Source organism: Dendrobates tinctorius, unplaced genomic scaffold, assembly GCF_039654945.1.
Source record: "Dendrobates tinctorius isolate UK_male_01 unplaced genomic scaffold, ASM3965494v1 ptg000031l, whole genome shotgun sequence".
In the NCBI taxonomy this organism is placed as follows: domain Eukaryota; kingdom Metazoa; phylum Chordata; class Amphibia; order Anura; family Dendrobatidae; genus Dendrobates; species Dendrobates tinctorius.
In genome coordinates this window covers 9,850,213-9,866,403 of record NW_027361699.1, presented here as the reverse complement: position 1 = coordinate 9,866,403, position 16,191 = coordinate 9,850,213, and the positions used below count along the sequence as shown (strand labels likewise).

Genomic DNA, 16,191 nt, shown 5'->3' with positions numbered 1-16,191 from the left:
CGGTGTAAGGGAAAGTGAGGAGTTGGAGTCGGAGTCGGAGGTTTGGCTTACCGACTCCACAGCCCTGCTCATGACCACATGGAGAACAAGGTGGCACACAAATTATCATGCGCAGACTAGTTACTCCTGTGAAGAGTGCTAGCTTCTGATGCTCATAGTGAGAAACAATGAGTAAAATAATAAAAATTACAAGTTCAGAAAAGGCTGCCCAGGAATACTTTAGTGACACCACTGAAAATGACCCTTTAAAACAGTGATAGCCTTTCCTTAGATCATTGTTATACTCACAGGGCTTGAAAGTGCAGATACAGTGCTGGCATCAGAGGGTGTACGAGATACCGCAGGACTGGCCAGCTGGGGTAGTGGTCCTCTGGCAATCACCAGCTGTACATAATCCTTTGCCCTCTGCAATAAATTAATGGCTTGGTGATGTGTAATTGTCTGATCCAGGGGCTGACCGTTAATGGAGAGAATCTGATCCACCTCCTTCAACCTTCCATCCCTGAATACAAACGTCAAATATAAGTCATACACACCTTACGGTACTAATACAGTACTATACAGTTTTCTATGTACTTACAGATGTATCAGTTGTAACTTATACCAGATTTCTGTACCGTCACCGGTATACTATACTGACGAGGGCTTGGAAGACAAGTCTATCACAATACTATCAACCTAAAATCAGAGAGAAATCTCACCTTTGAGCAACACTTCCGTCTTGTATTTCCTGAACAAATATCCCAAGTTCTCCACGGTTCTCACTTTTTAGGCCAACGACACTAAAACCAAGACTACCGCTTGCAGGTTTAACCATGTCCATGGCTTCAATTTGACGACCCTATAAGACAGAAAGAACTTTTATCGAGATTATAAAATACTAGCTGAAGAGCCCGGCGCTGCCCGGGCATAGTAACTAACTACGGTTAGTGATAACAAATTATAATGATTATATCTATATATATAAAGCTGAGTGTAGAGCCCCACCCACTCTGAATAGCCACATTCACTATAATATCCCACATCATATCGTCAGCCAGAGCTACCGGACTACTACCCCTAATATCCCACATCGTCCCCTTCAGCCAGTGCCACCGGACTACTACCCCTAATATCCCACATCATCCTGTCAAAGCCACCGGACTACTACCCCTAATATCCCACATCATCCCGTCAGCCAAAGCCACCGGAAAATTACCACTAATATCCCACATCATCCCGTCACAGCCGCCGGACAACTACTCCTATATATCCCGCATCATCCCGTCAGCCAGAGCCACCGGACAATTATCACTAATATCCCACATCATTGCGTCACAGCCGCCGGACTACTACCCCTAATATCCCGCATCATCCCGTCAGCCAGAGCCACCGGACAATTACCACTAATATCCCACATCATCCCGTCACAGCCGCTGGACTACTGCCCCTAATATCCTGCATCATCCCGTCAGCCGGAGCCACTGGACAATTACCACTAATATCCCACATCATCCCTGTCACGATGACCCGTCCTGTGTGATGCGACCCGCAGGCCGGTAACTAAAACAACAAGACGCGGCACGTGATACTGTCCTGTGTGACACGGCCCGCAGGCCGGTAACTAAAACAACAAGACACTGGGAAAGGGGAAACAGTTACAACGGTGGGCCCTGCGATAGGGAAAGGGGACGTGGAGACCTTCTGCACTCCCCTGAGTCAGTGTCCCTAACGTTCCCTATGCCGGTTCCGCACCGGGCGCCGATCAGGAACCTGTCGCCCTAGCACACCCTACACCTATCCCTTGCTAGGGAGCTGGGTGGCGCAGGCACTGGCCCCATCGCTGTACTAATACACACTAAGGGAAAACACAAACAGAGAAACACCACTTAGCTTTACTCTGTTGCACTTGCTCCTGGCAACAGAGTCCACCACCAGAATGCAGCTCTCCTCCTGAATTGCTGCCACCAAGCTCTGTCAGAGCTACATGGAAATCCACTATGACTCCTTCCACACCAGGGCTAAGACAGTGCTGCAAGGAACGCTCTCCAGCTCCTTCCTACACCAAGGATGGTTGAAATGAACACTATCACCAACACTGATTGCAACACCTGTGACTCTTTTATAGCAGAGCCAGAGCAATCACACCTGCATTATAATCATGTGCACTTAACTAAAGAAACCAGAGTGCAATGACGCTCACCACCACCGGGGCAAACTTAGAACAAACGACACCACAGTGCAATAATCCTAGTGGCCATCGGGGGGAAAAAACCAAACTTAAGCACAGCTTAAGAAAAAAAAAGGTTACCTGTGCTTTTTATCAGTCCTGATCCAGCATGGATCATGACAATCGCATCACAGCCACCGGACTACTACCCATAATATTCCACATCATCCCATCCGCCAGAACCACCGGACTACTACCACTAATATCCCACATCATCTCATCAGCCAGAACCACCGGACTCCATCAGCCAGAACCACCGGACTACTACCCCTAATATCCCACATCATTCCGTCAGCTAGAGCCATCGGACTATTATCCCTAATATCCCACATCATCCCGTCAGCCAGAGCCACCGGACTACTCCCCCTAATATCCCACATCATCTCATCAGTCAGAGCCACCGGACTACTACCCCTAATATCCCACATCATCCCGTCAGTCTGGGGTCAGAACCAGAGCGCTGAGTGGAACGGTCCTAACTTCTATACCGGGGATCCCTTTAAGAGAGGCCTGGGGTCAGTACCAAAGCGCAGAGTGGATTTGCCCTCACTTCCATACCGGGGATCCCTTTAAGAGAGACCTGGGGTCAGTACCAAAGCGCAGAGTGGATTTGCCCTCACTTCCATACCGGGGTTCCCTTTAAGTGGGGCCTTGGGTCAGAACCAGAGCGCTGATTGGATTTGCTCCAACTTCCATTCCCGGGGATCCCATTAAGAGAGCCAGGGATCAGAACCAAAGCGCTGAGTGGATTTGCCCTGACTTGCATACCAATGATCCCTTTAATAGAACTCTGGGGTCAGAATCAGAGCGCTGAGGGATTTGCCCTATCTTCCATACAGGAGATCCCTTTAAGAGAGGCTGGGGTCAGTACCAGAGCATTTGAAGGCAATTGCCCTGACTTCCATACCGGGGATCCCTTTAAGAGAGGCCTGGGGTCAGAACCAAAGCGCTGGATGGAATTGCCCTGACTTTCATACCGGAGATCCCTTTAAGAAAGGCCTGGGGTCAGTACCAAAGCGCAGAGTGGATTTGCCCTAACTTCCAATACCAATGATCCCTTTAAGAGACCCTGGAGTCCCTCTCTCTCCCCTTTTCCAGAGTTCTGTTCCATTAAATTTTATACACTGGCTGCTGCCACGGATCCGCCCAAAAACCGGATCCTGTGCATCAGTTTTTTCACACTTTGGTATGGAGGATGTGTGATAGGTATATAGGCATGGGAGGGGGAGATTAATTTCTGTCATGTGCTCGCTGCTCCTTTCTGGGGGGCAGACAATGGCTGGGAGCTTATATTCCCAGGGATGCTAGATTTCTCCCACCATGTCAGTGTCTGCTGAGGTGTTGTCAAGTGGGAAAACTTGCTCATAGCAACCAGTCACAGCTCAGCTTCTTTTAACCAGCTCTGGTGAAATGAGAGATGCTTAGTGATTGGTAGCAAGGAAAACTGTTGCTCATAGCAACCAATCACAGCTCAGCTTCTTTTGAACAGCTTGTCACGTACCCCGTCCTGTGTGACCCGGCCAGCAGGCCGGTAACTAATACAACAGGACGCGGCACGTGTAATTGTCCAGTGTGACGTGGCCCGCAGGCCGGTAACTAATACAACAAGACAAAGGGGATAGGGAAACATTTACAACGGAGGGCCCTGCAATAGGGAACGGGGAAACGTGGAGACCTCCTGCACTCCCCTGAGTCAGTGTCCCTAACGCTCCTAACGTTCCCTATGCCGGTTCCGCACCGGGCGCCGCTCAGGAACCTGTAGCCCTTGCACACCCTACATCTATCCCTTGCTAGGGAGCTGGGTGGCGCAGGCACTGGCCCCACCGCTGCACTAACACCAACATGAGGAAAAGTGACAAACAGGGAAACACTTAGCTTTGCTCTGATGCACTTGCTCCTGGCAACAGAGACCAACACCTGAGTGCATCTTTCTCCACCGTGTCCAACACCTGGGTGCAGCTTTACAGCAACAGCGTCCAGCACTGAGTGCCGCCTTGGAGCAACAGAGTCCAGCAAACTGAGTGCAGCTCTACACCATAGCTGCCACTCCACCAAGCTTTGCAGGAATTCTTCACTGACACCATAGCTGCCACTCCACCATGCTTTACACGAACTCCTCGCTGACACCATCTCTGCCACTCCAGGACTCTGAATGAGCCGCCCTGGACTCTCCTCCAGCTCCCCATCCAGCTCCTTCCTTCACCCAGGATGGTTGGAAAGCCCAACAATAATAATATCACCAACGTGAGTGAGCACTACTGACACACCTTTATAGAGCAAACACACCTGTTAGTGATTCCCGTGCAATTACTCTAACCACCACAGGGCAAACTATCTCTAAAAACACCAGTGCAATGACCATACTGGCCACCGGGGCAAAACTATCTCTAAGTACAAGTGCAATGACCATACTGGCCACTGGGGACAAAACCAACCCTGAGCAAAACAGCTCACAGGAAAAAAAAAGGTTACTTGTGCATTTAATCTGTCAGATCCACCCTGGATCATGACACAGCTCTGGTGAAATGAAAGATGCTTCATGATTGGTTGGTGATACACACACAGTACATACATTCAGTTTTATATATATAGATATAGGATAGCCTCTTATTTGCACTTTTGGACATATTCACTAAGCAGAGTAAAATTAGAACTAACCAAGCAGAAGTGCATATAAAAGTAACCCTGCCCCCGAGGGGTATATTTTAATAACTGTGAGGAGGAGCCATACCAGGGGATGAATATAGTCATAACGCACAATCATGATTTTCTATTGATTTTCAGATAGTGAGGAAAATACCCCAAAAAATCAGTGCCCCCATAATAACATACTTGAGCCATCCGTTTGATGATCTGGTCAAAATCTTCATTTGCTGGTTTGCCATTGATCTGAGAAAGTGAGGATGAAAGAAAAGTTTCCTCGGAGTTAAATTGGCTACCATTCTGTTGGCCCAATGGGCAGGGCTCAGTCTGCGTAGAAAGAGAACTGGATCCAAATGGAGAAATCTGGGCAAATTCTGTTACTAATGATCCAGTAGGTGTCGCAGTCACCTGAAATTAAAAATTAAAATCAAGCTGAACACTCAACACTTTGTACTTTCTATCATCCGATTCTTGGATTTTGCTCCCAGATCTGAATACGGCTACTGCTAATAACCTAGCACAAAGATACAGCAATAAAGCATAAAAAAACAACATTTATAGCCACAGTCTGGATGGATGCTGTCTATCAAGAAGAACCCATTGCATATGTAGTCTACTGCACTTTCCCATACTTAAGACGTTTTGTCTGTCTTGTAAATTGGGGCCTATGGGAACTTAAAGGTAGACACTACGTACTTTTCTTCGGATACACTTTCAGCTAAATGGACAAAGGTACTGTTGTGCTTTATATACATGCCATTTTATGGGAAGTATACATTAAAATGTATATTCTATCATTTGTTAGTTTAGGAAACAGTTACATACTGTATATACACATGTGGTCAAAATAGTTGGTAATGACAAAAAAACCCACAATGGTCACAGAAATAACTTGACTCTGACAAAAGTAATAATAACGAAAAAATCTATGAAAATTAACAAATGAAAGTCAGACATTGCTGCTCAACCATGCTTCGACAGAGTTTAAAAAAAAATAAAACTCATGAAATATGCCTGGACCGAAATGATGGTACCTATGAAAATAATGTGACAAAAGGGACATGACAAATCGCGGTGTGTCCACTAATTATCATCACAGGTGACAACAATCTTGGAATCAGTGAGTCGGTCTGTATAGAGGGCTACAGATACTCACTGTACTGTTTGGTGACATGGTGTGTATCACACTCAATATGGACCAGCGGAAGCGAAGGAAAGAGTTGTCTCAGGAGAGTAAAGAAAATTATAGACAAAAATGTTAAAGGTAAAAGTTTGGAAAGGCACATCAGCTCTATGTTCACAGACGAAAAAATGAAGCAATCAAGAAATCAAGAAAAGAACACTGTCCCTACTGTAAAACATGGAGGAGGCTCTGTTATGTTCTGGGGCTGCTTTGCTGCATTTGGCACAGAGAGTCTAGAATCTGTGCAGGGTACAAAGAAATCTCAAGACTATCAAGGGATTCTAGAGGGAAATGTGCTACCCAGTTTCAGAAAGCTTGGTCTAAGTCGCAGCTAAAAACACCCAAGAATGGCTAAGAAGAAAACATTGGACTATTCTGAAGTGGCCTTCTATGATCCCTGACCTAAATCCTATTGAGCATCTTTGGAAGGAGCTGAAATGCTGTTTGGAAAAGGCAACCTTCAAACACAAGACAACTGGAGCAGTTTGCTCTTGAGGGGTGGGCCAAAATACCTGTCGAGAGGTGCAGAAGTCTCATTGACAGCAAGGCTGGGTTCACACGTAGCGGAATTCCCGCAGAAGTTACCGCGAGAATTCCGGAATTCCATTCCACGTGAAAATCGCATTTTAAATTCCCGCGATTTTCCCGAGGAAAAACTAGCGATTTGCAAGCGTAATTAGCTTGCAAAAAGCTAGCGTTTTCCAAGCGATCTGTAGCATCGCTTGGAGAACTGATTGACAGGTTGGTCACACTCGTCAAACATAGTGTTTGACTAGTGTGACCAACTTTTTACTATTGAGGCTTCCTATGCAGTGTCAGTAGTAAAAAGATCTAATGTTAAAAATAATAAAAAAATCGTGTTATATTCACCTTCCGACGTCCCGTGCAGCGTCCCCAGGCCTCCGCGATGCTCTGGCAGCTCCCGTTCCCAGTGATGCATTGCGGCAATGACCTTTGATGACATCACGGTCTCACGAGACCGCTAAAGCATTGCGAGACGCGACGTCAGCAAAGGTCATTCCAATGCATTACTTGGAACGGGAGCTGCCGCGTGTATCGCTGAAGCCTGGGGACACTGCGTGGGACGTCGTAAGGTGAATATAACCCGATTTTTTTATTTTAATTCTATTTTTTACAGGGATATGGTACCCACAGCCCGGAGGACAGTCTCCTCTCCTCCGGACCGTGGGTACCATCCGCAAATGTTCTGCTTACTTTTCGCATGGTGGGCGGAATTGCCGCGATTCCGCAAATTAATGAGCATGCTGCGGGAAAATCCGCAGCATTAGCACAGCATTGCGGAATCCCATAGGATTGCATGGGATGCTGTTTTTTTTGCATTTTCGCGGCAAAAACCGCCGCAAAAACGCGAAAAAACCTGAACGTGTGAACCCAGCCTTAAAGGAATCGTTTGATTGCAGTGTGATCGCCTCAAAAAGTTGTGCAACAAAATATTAAGTTATTTTTGCCCAGGCCTATTTCATGAGCTTTATTTAAAAAAAAAAAAAAAAAAAATCTGTGGAAGCATGGTTGAAAAGCAAGTTATTTCTGTGACCATTGTGGGTTTTTCTGTCATTAAATGAGGGGTACCAACAATTATGACCATATGTGTATTTATTCATTTCTTTTATACTACACTCTGGTTATAAAATAATACTATAAATTTATTGAACAGCTTTTTATGGTCATGAAGACATCAAACAGGGGCACTGTATATTATTTTATGTCACAGGGCTTACATTTAAAATTTGGGGTATAGATGATCGATCACATCACAGAGACAGCTTGAGACAAAGACACAGGAGAGTTCATCCATCTGTCTCTCCTTCTGTGCCTACAGGATCAAAAAAATCAGGCATGTTTCAATCCAACATTCCTGATCCTTCTTTCACCCAACACTGGAAATGGAAGAAGCTCACTAGTACATTAAAAAGGGGGTTCCAGTTTTGTCCCCCAGTTGAAGTATTAAAAAGAAAAAAAAACTTTACTTACCCTCCGTGGGTCCAGTGCTGAAATTCTGCCACTGCTCCTGGTGTCTGGCAACAGCATTGCAGCCAATCAGTGAGCTCAGTGGCTTTGAGCGGCTTGTGCCATCTACTCAGTTATTGGCTGCATCGCTGTTGACATGATGTCGCCAATGCAGACAATAAGGCCGGAATCACACATGCGAGAAACTCTGACAAGTCTTAATACCCGGCACTGCCGCCAGCACTCGGGAGCAGAGAGTGCGGCCTTATAGAAATACATGCAGCTGCACGCTCCGCTCCCGAGTGCCGGCGGCAGTGCCTGCTCTAAGGTAATAGAAAGCTACATCATACATAAGGCAATGTGGCACGTTCACATAGATCACACTACTCATGTCAATCCTAATTCATATTGTGCTTTAGGGTGTGTGCACACGTTGCGGTTTTTGCTGCGGGTCCACAGCGGATTTGGTCCTGCGGATACGCAGCAGTTTTCCATGCGGTGTACATGCGGTTTTCCATGCGGTGGAGAACAGGAGAAGTCCCAGAAGACTGGAGAAGAGCAAATGTTGTTCCTATCTTCAAAAAGGGGAAGAAGGTGGACCCAGGCAACTAAAGGCCGGTGAGTCTGACTTCTATACCAGGAAAGATCTTTGAACAAATTATTAAACAACATGTATGTCAGTACCTGGATAGGAATGAAGTGATTAAACAGAGTCAGCATGGGTTTGTAACTAATAAGTCATGTCAGACTAACTTAATTTCCTTCTATGACGGAATCACTGATTGGGTGGATCAAGGAAATGCTGTAGATATAGTATATCTTGACTTCAGCATAGCATTTGACAAAGTATCTCATACAATCCTTATAGAAAAAATGACTAAGTATGGAATGGACAAGGCAACTGTTAGGTGGATTCATAACTGGCTTAGTGATCGGACCCAAAGAGTGGTCGTAAATGGCTGCACATCCAGTTGGAAGAATGTCTCAAGTGGGGTACCACAGGGCTCTGTCCTGGGCCCTGTATTGTTCAACATCTTTATCAACGATTTAGATGAAGGAATTGAGGGTAAACTGATTAAATTTGCTGATGACACAAAGCTAGGAGGGATAGCTAATACTAGAGAAGAGAGAGAGAGGATTCAAAAAGATATAAATAAACTGGAGAAGTGGGCAGCAACTAACAGAATGGTTTTTAATAGGGAAAAATGCAAAGTACTACATCTGGGCAATAAAAATGAAAAAAGCATATACAAAATGGGAGGAATAGGGCTAAGCAACAGCACATGTGAAAAAGACTTGGGTATACTAATAGATCACAGACTGAATATGAGTCAACAGTGTGATGCAGCAGCAAAAAAGGCAAATGCAATTCTAGGATGTATTAACAGAAGCATACAGTCTAGATCACGTGAAGTCATTATTTCCCTCTACTCCTCTTTGGTCAGACCTCATCTGGAATATTGTGTCCAGTTTTGGGCACCACATTTTAAAAAAGACATCAACAAACTGGAGCAAGTTCAGAAAAGAGCGACCAGAATGGTGACTGGTCTGCAAACCCTGTCTTATGAGGAAAGGTTGCAGGATTTGGGAATGTTTAGTTTGCAAAAGAGAAGACTGAGAGGAGACTTAATAGCTGTCTACAAATATCTAAAGGGCTGTCATATTGTAGAAGGATCAACTTTATTCTCATTTCCACAAGGAAAGACTAGAAGCAATGGGATGAAACTGAATGGGAGGAAACACAGATTAGATATTAGAAAAAACTTTTTGACAGTTAGAGTGATCAATGAGTGGAACAAGCTGCCACGAGAAGTGGTGAGTTCTCCTTCAATGGAAGTCTTCAAACAGAGGCTTACAGACATCTGACTGGGATGATTTAGCAAATCCTGCTTTGAGCAGGGGGTTGGACCAGATGGCCCAGGAGGTCCCTTCCAACTCTACGATTCTATGATTCTAGTACCATGAAAACGTATGGAAAACCAAAACCGCTGTGCACATGGTGCGGAAAATTCCACGCAGATTTTCTGCGGGTTATTTTCCGCAGCATGTCACTTCATTTTTGCGGAATCGCAGCTGTAGTTTTGTTTCCGGGACGAACGAACATACAAAAAGGACGGGGACTTCAAAGCCAACTGAGTCCTAGTATTTGCTTTTTTAGTTTCATACTAGTTATTATAAAACAACTAATGTTGTAAAATTATTGCCAAGGCCGAAATTGTCTCAGATGAAGGAATGTTAGAGATAAGCAACGCCTAGTGTGGTATTCGAGAACATGTCTGCAAATGTGAAGAACATAGGATAAGAGGGCTTACAACCTGGAATCTGATGCAGTTCATGACACTACTGACCAGAAGAACAAGAAGTTTGTCCATATATTAGATAATCGACCATATAATGATGCATCATAACATAAAGGAGAACAATCGGATAAGTCATTTTTATTCTGTATTTTGTTGACCAATTTACAGGGAAGCGGCAAAAGAATGAATTCCCAGCAAGCTGGCTATTAGAGGGTTACACTTATAAAAGTAGAAATTAAATGCTAAAAATATACCAGGGGATTACTAATAATGCATTATTTAATACATATTAAAGAGAATGTCGAGTAATATTTCTGATTGACACATCATAGAAAAGTTCTTGACGGATGGCCATCTGTTGGATCCGTTTTTTGGCGGATCCGCCTCTCTCTCTCTCTCCCAGGCAGCGGTTCCTTTAAAATTCTTCCTTTGACGGATCCGTTAAAATAACGGTCCGGTGCCAAACGTTGTGATCAGTACAGGAACTGATCCGTTATCTGCCATTTTTGCGGGTTTTGACTGACCAAAAGAACTGATGTGTGAAACAGGCCTAAGAAAACAATCAGAGTCACTCTCAGATGAAACAGGAATTACGGAATCTTCTCTGAAGTGACTGTGTATACCCAGACACTGGGAATAGGAACGCCCTTTTCATAGATAAATAAAGCCAAATCCTTGTGACAATCTCCAATGACAATGAATTAACAATAAAATGCAAAAAAAAAAAAAAAAAAAAAAAATACAAAAAAAAGTCATCTCTACCTGTTCTCTGATATGGTGGATTGAAGACTGTAGACTTAAAATTTGGTTGAAGAGCGGACTTTGTAGAACAGATTTTAACAAACATAACTTTTCCTCATTTGCTAGATCCCCGCGATCTCGTACTTTTGTCTGCAGACGGTCTACCGCCTGCAAGGCACGATGAGTATCTGCAACAGAAAAAAAATATATATATCAATATACGAAGAAAAAAAATCATTCCCAGTTGGCCATAAAAAAAACACCATTTGCCACAAAACTTATTTTTCTATACAAATTACCTATACAGAAAATCATATTTGTCATTTCTGGCAAGTTTTCAGAATAAGCTGTGGTGTGTACATAAAGAATAAGATGATTTCTAGCCACTATATGACTTGTATCAGGCGTTTATCATCAGTTTTCCGTTCTGCATTTTCTGTAGTGAGTGGAGATGGACTGTTACGATGTCTCCAATCCACTGCACATACAGAGACACAATGGATTCCTGCTCTTCTTTCTCGATTTAGCACATAGGCAAAAGTAGCAATATGGAAGACTTTATACAGCTATACTGAGATGTGTGGCTGTGAGCCCAGCATTGGGTTGGGATAAATCACCAAGAAGCTGCACCACAGGTCGATTAGTCTGCATGTGTCAGTGTCTCCCCCTACTCCTCTTGCCCTCTCCTATAGCGTCTTATAGATTCTGTAACCTGATAACTCACTGTGCGGGCAGTCCATCTTGCTTTGACCACCATGGATTTGAGCTTTCATAGTGAATGATAAGTTCACGAGACGGTGGATTATAAGAAGTGGCTCATAAATGCAGAATAAAGCATATTTATTTCAGAACATATGCAAAGTTTCTATATTCAATTGTTCTATGGGTTTGTGCAAAGTTTGTTGAAATGGCAATGACCATTTAAAGACCTGCTCTAGGGAATATTTTCTAAATGTCTAACAATACTTAAAAAAGACAGACAAAAAAAAAATCACACTTTCAAACCATTTTTTTCAAGGATGGAAAGAGGAAGCAGAGACCAGCAGGGACCATATCAATGCCATATAAGAGGCTATAGGTGAGCTGTAGGATGGGAAGTTGAACGATGTCTTATTGTTTGACATCAGTCTGAAGCATTTAAAGGGAATTTGTCACCACATTTGACCTATCTAAACTATTAATGTGGGCACACAGGCTAAAGAATGATGAAAACAGTCCTCCCTGTATGTCTCATGTCACATGCCTTGTTGCTGAAAAATCACCTTTTATCACTTTATGTAAATTACGTCTTCCAGGCTCCGGGGCGGATGGTGCCTGGAGATAACTCTGCCTCCACAGCTTATTTTAAATATAAGGGAGAGTTACCTAAATATAAGGGAGAGTTACCAGTGTGATGTGACATGGTTACCAGTGTGATGTGTAATGGTTAGCAGTGTGAAGTGAAATGGCCGCTCTCTGCTCTCCTGATCTCACTGCAGGGCTGTGTGTCATTATACCTAACACAGGTTCCTCTCAGCTTCAGCCTCCAGCTCACAGGCAGACACGGCTACAATATTTTTGCAATAAAGAAGAGCTGAGGGAGAAGCATAAAATGTGTTTGCAAGAAGACAGATTTAATTTCTCCTGTTCTCTGTTAGTTACATGTCTCACACTGGTAACTCCCCTTCATGTAAAATAATCTCTGGAGGCAGAGATATCTCCAGGCACCATCCTTCCAAGATCCTAGAAGATGTCATTTACATAAAGTAATAAAAGATGATTTCAGAATTCTATAACTTGTTTGCCCATATTAATAGTTTACATAGGTCAAATGTGGTAGAATCATAGAATCGTAGAGTTGGAAGGGACCTCCTGGGCCATCTGGTCCAACCCCCTGCTCAAAGCAGGATTCGCTAAATCATCCCAGTCAGATGTCTGTCCAGCCTCTGTTTGAAGACTTCCATTGAAGGAGAACTCACCACTTCTCGTGGCAGCCTGTTCCACTCATTGATCACTCTAACTGTCAAAAAGTTTTTTCTAATATCTAATCTGTGTCTCCTCCCATTCAGTTTCATCCCATTGCTTCTAGTCTTTCCTTGTGGAAATGAGAATAAAGTTGATCCTTCTACAATGTGACAGCCCTTTAGATATTTGTAGACAGCTATTAAGTCTCCTCTCAGTCTTCTCTTTTGCAAACTAAACATTCCCAAATCCTGCAACCTTTCCTCATAAGTCAGGGTTTGCAGACCGGTCACCATTCTGGTCGCTCTTTTCTGAACTTGCTCCAGTTTGTTGATGTCTTTTTTAAAATGTGGTGCCCAAAACTGGACACAATATTCCAGATGAGGTCTGATCAAAGAGGAGTAGAGGGAAATAATGACTTCACGTGATCTAGACTGTATGCTTCTGTTAATACATCCTAGAATTGCATTTGCCTTTTTTGCTGCTGCATCACACTGTTGACTCATATTCAGTCTGTGATCTATTAGTATACCCAAGTCTTTTTCACATGTGCTGTCACTTAGCCCTATTCCTCCCATTCTATATATGCTTTTTTCATTTTTATTGCCCAGATGTAGTACTTTGCATTTCTCCCTGTTAAAAACCATTCTGTTAGTTGCTGCCCACTTCTCCAGTTTATTTAAATCTTTTTGAATCCTCTCTCTCTCTTCTCTAGTATTAGCTATCCCTCCTAGCTTTGTGTCATCAGCAAATTTAATCAGTTTACCCTCATTTCCTTCATCTAAATCGTTGATAAAGATGTTGAACAATACAGGGCCCAGGACAGAGCCCTGTGGTACCCCACTTGAGACATTCTTCCAACTGGATGTGCAGCCATTTACAACCACTCTTTGGGTCCGATCACTAAGCCAGTTATGAATCCACCTAACAGTTGCCATGTCCATTCCATACTTAGTCATTTTTTCAATAAGGATTGTATGAGAGACTTTGTCAAATGCTTTGCTGAAGTCAAGATATACTATATCTACAGCATTTCCTTGATCCACCCAATCAGTGATACCGTCATAGAAGGAAATTAAGTTAGTCTGACATGACTTATTAGTTACAAACCCATGCTGACTCTGTTTAATCACTTCATTCTTATCCAGGTATTGACATACATGTTGTTTAATAATTTGTTCAAAGATCTTTCCTGGTATTGAAGTCAGACTCACCGGCCTATAGTTGCCTGGGTCCACCTTCTTCCCCTTTTTGAAGATAGGAACAACATTTGCTCTTCTCCAGTCTTCTGGCACTTCTCCTGTTCTCCAAGAATTTTCAAAGATTATGGAGAGGTGTTCAAAAATTTCTTCTGCTATCTCCTTCAGTACTCTGGGGTTGTAATTCATCTGGACCTGGAGACTTGAATTCATTTAGGTTGGCTAAGTGTTTCCTCACTATCTTTCTGTTTATAGATATCCTGGATTCTTCTATTCCCTTAATAGGACAGTGAATAACAGTTGATGTTACATTTCCTTTTTGAGAGAAAACAGATGCAAAATAGGAATTTAAAAGTTCAGCCTTCTCAACATCCTGTCTTACCATTTCATCATTTTCATCCTCTAAAAATCCTATAGCATCTTTGACTTTTCTTTTACTTTTGACATATCCCCAAAATCCTTTATTATTGCTTTTGACATCTCTTGCAAGCCTCAATTCATTTTCAGCTTTAGCTAGTCTGAATATTGCCCTGCAGGTTCTGCAGACAGCATTATATTCTTCTTTAGATATGCCTCCCTCTTTCCATTTTATAAACATTTTTTTCTTCCTTTTTAGCATGTGTTTAAGTTCTGTGTTCATCCATCCTGGTTTCCTTAAATGCTTCCTATTATTCCCTCTTTTCGGAATTGTTAACAACTGTGCTTTGAGAATTTCATTTTTCAAGATTTCCCATCCTTCCTGGACATTTTTGTCTTTAAGGATATCCAGCCATTGGATCCCTCCAATTCTCTTTCTGAATCCCTTAAAATCTGCCTTTCTGAAATCTAACCTTGACGTCTGAGTCTTCACACGTCTTCCGCCTCTAGTTATCCAAAATTCTAAAATAGCATGGTCGCTACCTCCTAGGGTCCCAGCCACTTTTACCTCCTCAACCATTTCCTCCCTGTTTATAAGGATTAGATCCAAGGTAGCAGTTCTCCTTGTTTTCTCCCTTACCTTTTGGAAGATAAAGTTGTCAGCAAGAGAGGATAAGAATTTCCTTGACCTGTTAGTTTTGCCTGAGAGAGATTCCCAACAAATGTCTGGATAGTTGAAATCTCCCATGACAACTATGTCATATTTTTTGGAGAACTTGGCCATTTGATGCATAAAGAGTTCATCCATATCTTCAGCTTGCACAGGCGGCCTGTAGTAAATGCCTACAATGGTGTCCTTTCCATTGTTCTGTCCTTGTATTCTTACCCAAACAGTTTCCACAGAACTCCCAGTCTCTGAAGCTTCAATATCTGTGCAGATATACTTGTTTATAACATACAATGCGACACCCCCTCCTCGTTTATCAAGTCTGTTTCTTGCAAATAAGTTGTATCCTTCTAGTCTTGTATTCCAATCATGTGTATTGTCCCACCAAGTTTCAGTGATTCCAATGACATCATATTTCTTTTCCTGTGTTAGTAGTTCCAATTCTCCTTGTTTGTTGCCCATGCTTTGTGCATTAGTATAGAAACATTTTAGTTTGTGATTGGTTTCTCTTTTTCCAATATTTTTATTAATTAGATTATTTTGTCTTTGTTCTTCCTTTCCACTTCTAATAGCAGAGTTCTCAATAGCATTTGTCAGGTGTATGGCTTTTTCTTGTCTTTTGCTTCCCTTCCCATGTTGTTCTAGTTTAAAGCTCTCCTTACAAGTGTAGCAAGGCGACTTCCAAATACATGCTTTCCAGTCTTCGTAAGGTGCACCCCATCTCTAGCAAGTAGTCCATCGTATAAGTAGTTCACTCCATGATCCAGAAATCCAAATAGTTGCTGACGGCACCATCGACGTAGCCAGTTGTTCACCTGCAGAATCTTATTCCACCTCCTTGTTCCATGGCCATCCACTGGGAGGATGGAAGAGAAGACCACCTGCGCTCCCAGTTCTTTCACTTTCTTGCCTAAGGCTGTGTGCACACGCTGCGGATTTTGCTGCGGTTCCGCAGCGGTTTTGGCCGCTGCGGACCCGCAGCA

At 43.2% G+C, this 16,191-nt stretch overlaps 1 protein-coding gene across 9 annotated transcripts in view; it reads right to left on the bottom strand.

Moving 5' to 3' along the window:
• Window positions 1-16,191, bottom strand: part of MPDZ (multiple PDZ domain crumbs cell polarity complex component) — a 249,883-nt gene that overhangs the window by 205,055 nt on the left and 28,637 nt on the right. For all 9 annotated transcript variants that reach the window (XM_073572172.1, XM_073572174.1, XM_073572176.1 and 6 more), the window contains exons 3-6: window positions 11,066-11,232; window positions 5,042-5,260; window positions 702-841; window positions 289-502 (exon numbers count right to left, since the gene is read on the bottom strand). In XM_073572172.1, coding sequence (XP_073428273.1) covers window positions 289-502; window positions 702-841; window positions 5,042-5,260; window positions 11,066-11,232 — 740 coding nt within the window. The remainder of the gene's footprint in view (window positions 1-288; window positions 503-701; window positions 842-5,041; window positions 5,261-11,065; window positions 11,233-16,191) is intronic.